Source organism: Mobula hypostoma, chromosome 7, assembly GCF_963921235.1.
Source record: "Mobula hypostoma chromosome 7, sMobHyp1.1, whole genome shotgun sequence".
NCBI lineage: Eukaryota > Metazoa > Chordata > Chondrichthyes > Myliobatiformes > Myliobatidae > Mobula > Mobula hypostoma.
Window position 1 is genome coordinate 187,145,118 of NC_086103.1, and position 2,500 is coordinate 187,147,617.

Consider the following 2,500-nt stretch of genomic DNA (forward strand, 5'->3'; position numbering starts at 1 on the left):
CGGATTTAATGAGCAGCCTGTTTCTAATTAGGAATCCACCCTGGAACGGCGTGCAGCCAGCTCGCTGCTCCCCGGGGGGAGCTGATCATTACATCGTTTGACAGGAGAGTCCCTGGACAGGTAACGTGTCATTTCCCCCGTGGTCCCGGCCGCACCCCGCAGCCGGCTCGGCTCGGCTCAGCTCAGTTCACCGGCGCCTTCACCTACACCCGGTCTGTTTTTCCGCCGGGGAGAGGGACGGAGCGGCCGCCAGGGCTCGCCACCATGGGTGACCTGCGGGGGCTGTGATCGGGGTGACGGAACTCACAGCGCGTTCCCGTGACCGGCTGGACACAGGTCGGAGACCGGGAGACCGGGACACCCGACCGGTGCCAAGGACTAGTGTCAACCATGGAGCATTTAACGGTGAGAGAGGGGGCGAAGGGAAGCGGGGAGGAGAGGGGTTTGGGGAGAGGGAGAGGGGGAGAGGGGGAGAGGGGGAGAGGGGGAGGGGGAGAGGGGGAGGGGGAGAGGGGGAGAGGGAGAGGGGGAGGGGGAGAGGGGGAGAGGGAGAGGGAGAGGGGGAGAGGGAGAGGGGGAGGGGGAGAGGGAGAGGGGGAGAGGGGGAGGGGGAGAGGGGGAGGGGGAGGGGGAGAGGGAGAGGGGGGAGGGGGGAGGGGGAGAGGGAGAGGGGGGAGGGGGAGGGGGAGAGGGGGAGGGAGAGGGGGGAGGGGGAGGGGGAGAGGGGGAGGGGGAGGGAGAGGGGAGAGGGGGGAGGGGAGAGGGGGAAGGGTGAGGGAGGGGAGAGGGAGGGGAGAGGGCAAGGGGGAGGGGAGAGGGAGTCTGCACCGTCCCACGCCACTTGCCTGCAAAACAGCTTGTCCCAGCCAAGATCTGGGAAAGGTTTCCAAGAAGTCAGGGAGGGTGGGGGTGGGTGGGAGAGGGATACTGGGAGAGACGGTGGGTGGGCAGAGAGCAGGAGGGGTGTCACCCAGGGGAAGTAGAGTGGGGGGGTAGCAATGGCTGGGTCAGGGACAGAGAAGGAGCAGGGGCCAGAAGTCTGCCGATGACCACTCTCCTTTCCCTGTCCGGGAGAGGTTCTGTTACCCAGAGAGAGTTCGCGGTGACACCTCGCCAGCTCTGCGTCCTCTCACGGCTCTAGTGGGGCAGAGACCCGGGGTGGAGGGCCAGTAAACCCATCGGTGGAGGAGGGAGGGGAGGGCAAACTCAAACTGACCCACCTTGTCAGCGACAGCTTTGCTCTCCCGGTGTCAATGGCATCGAATTTATGCCCCAATCCAGCTGCCGATCCGACATTCCTGACCTGGTGAGGGGGGAGATCACAGCCTGGCCCTGTCCCCACCCCCCATCCTCACCACCACCCTCATCTCCTCCCCCCCCATCATCAACTCTCCCCCTCGATCCCTCTCCTCCCCTTTCACCCTGCTTACCCCCACTTCCTTCATCCCTCCTCCATGTCCCACCTGCCTCCATCTCCACCCCACCTCACCTCACCTCTCCCGTCCCCACTCTCCCCATGCCCCACTCTCCTCCATCTCCACCCCACCTCACCTCTCTCCTCCCTTCCCCACTCTCTCCATGCCTCCATTACTCTGTTCTCCCCGCCCCTCTGTCCCTTCTGGTGGTCTCGGTGGAGAGGGGCCTATCTCTGGTCAGGTGAGCCAGGCTCAACCTGGAAGCTGTTAATTGCTCCCACTCACCCCCAGAGACAGCGCCATGGGAGTGGCTGGCACAGAGCAGGGGGAATAAGGGTTGATAAAGGCACAGGAACCCCCCCCCCACCCTTCCGGAACCACACTGAGCCCGAGGAAAAGAGTGGGGTGGTGAAGGATATCGAACACAGCACCTCCTGCCCGAGGCAACCAGCCACAAACCCAGGACAGGACAGGACAGGCAATGTGGGTCAGAGGGGGATCGTCTGAGAGAAGGGGGAAAGTCCAGATACAGAGAGGCTGAATTCCACAATCCGGATTCACCAGCCTTTCCTGTCGGGTCCGGTCCAGTCTCCTCCAATCCTAGCTGTTGGTCTCACCCATCTCCTCCTATCTACCACACCCCACCCCTACCCTCGATCACTCATCTAGTATTGTGTTACAGCTTCCCCGGCTCCCTCCCCCACTTCCCTCTGTCCTCACTGTCCCCAGCACCACACATCTGTCCCCCTGTCCCCCCGCTCCCCATGCCCATGCCTTTCCCCCGCGCCAATGAAACCTGGTCTCAGTTGCCATTTCAACATTGTTTAATGTTATTTCCAGTCCACAAGGATAAAGGAGAATCAAATAATTGTTAGCCACACACGCAAAATGCTGGAGGAACTCAGCAGGCCAGGCAACATCTATGGAAAAAAGTACTGTCGACATTTTGGGCCGAGACCCTTCGGCAGGACTGGAGAGAAAAAGAAGAGTAGATTTTAAAGGTTGGGGGAGACAAATCAAAAACTCAAGGTGATAGGTGAAACCGGGAGGGGGAGGGGTGAAGTAAAGAGCTGGGAAGTTGATTG

At 61.7% G+C, this 2,500-nt stretch overlaps 1 protein-coding gene across 1 annotated transcript in view; it reads left to right on the forward strand.

Annotated features, from left to right (window-relative positions):
* The first annotated feature begins 62 nt into the window (after window positions 1-62).
* trpc2b (transient receptor potential cation channel subfamily C member 2b) overlaps window positions 63-2,500 on the forward strand; it is a 73,216-nt gene continuing 70,778 nt past the window's right edge. Inside the window, exon 1 of the mRNA XM_063052991.1 lies at window positions 63-405. Coding sequence (XP_062909061.1) covers window positions 391-405 — 15 coding nt within the window. The 5' untranslated portion in view covers window positions 63-390. The remainder of the gene's footprint in view (window positions 406-2,500) is intronic.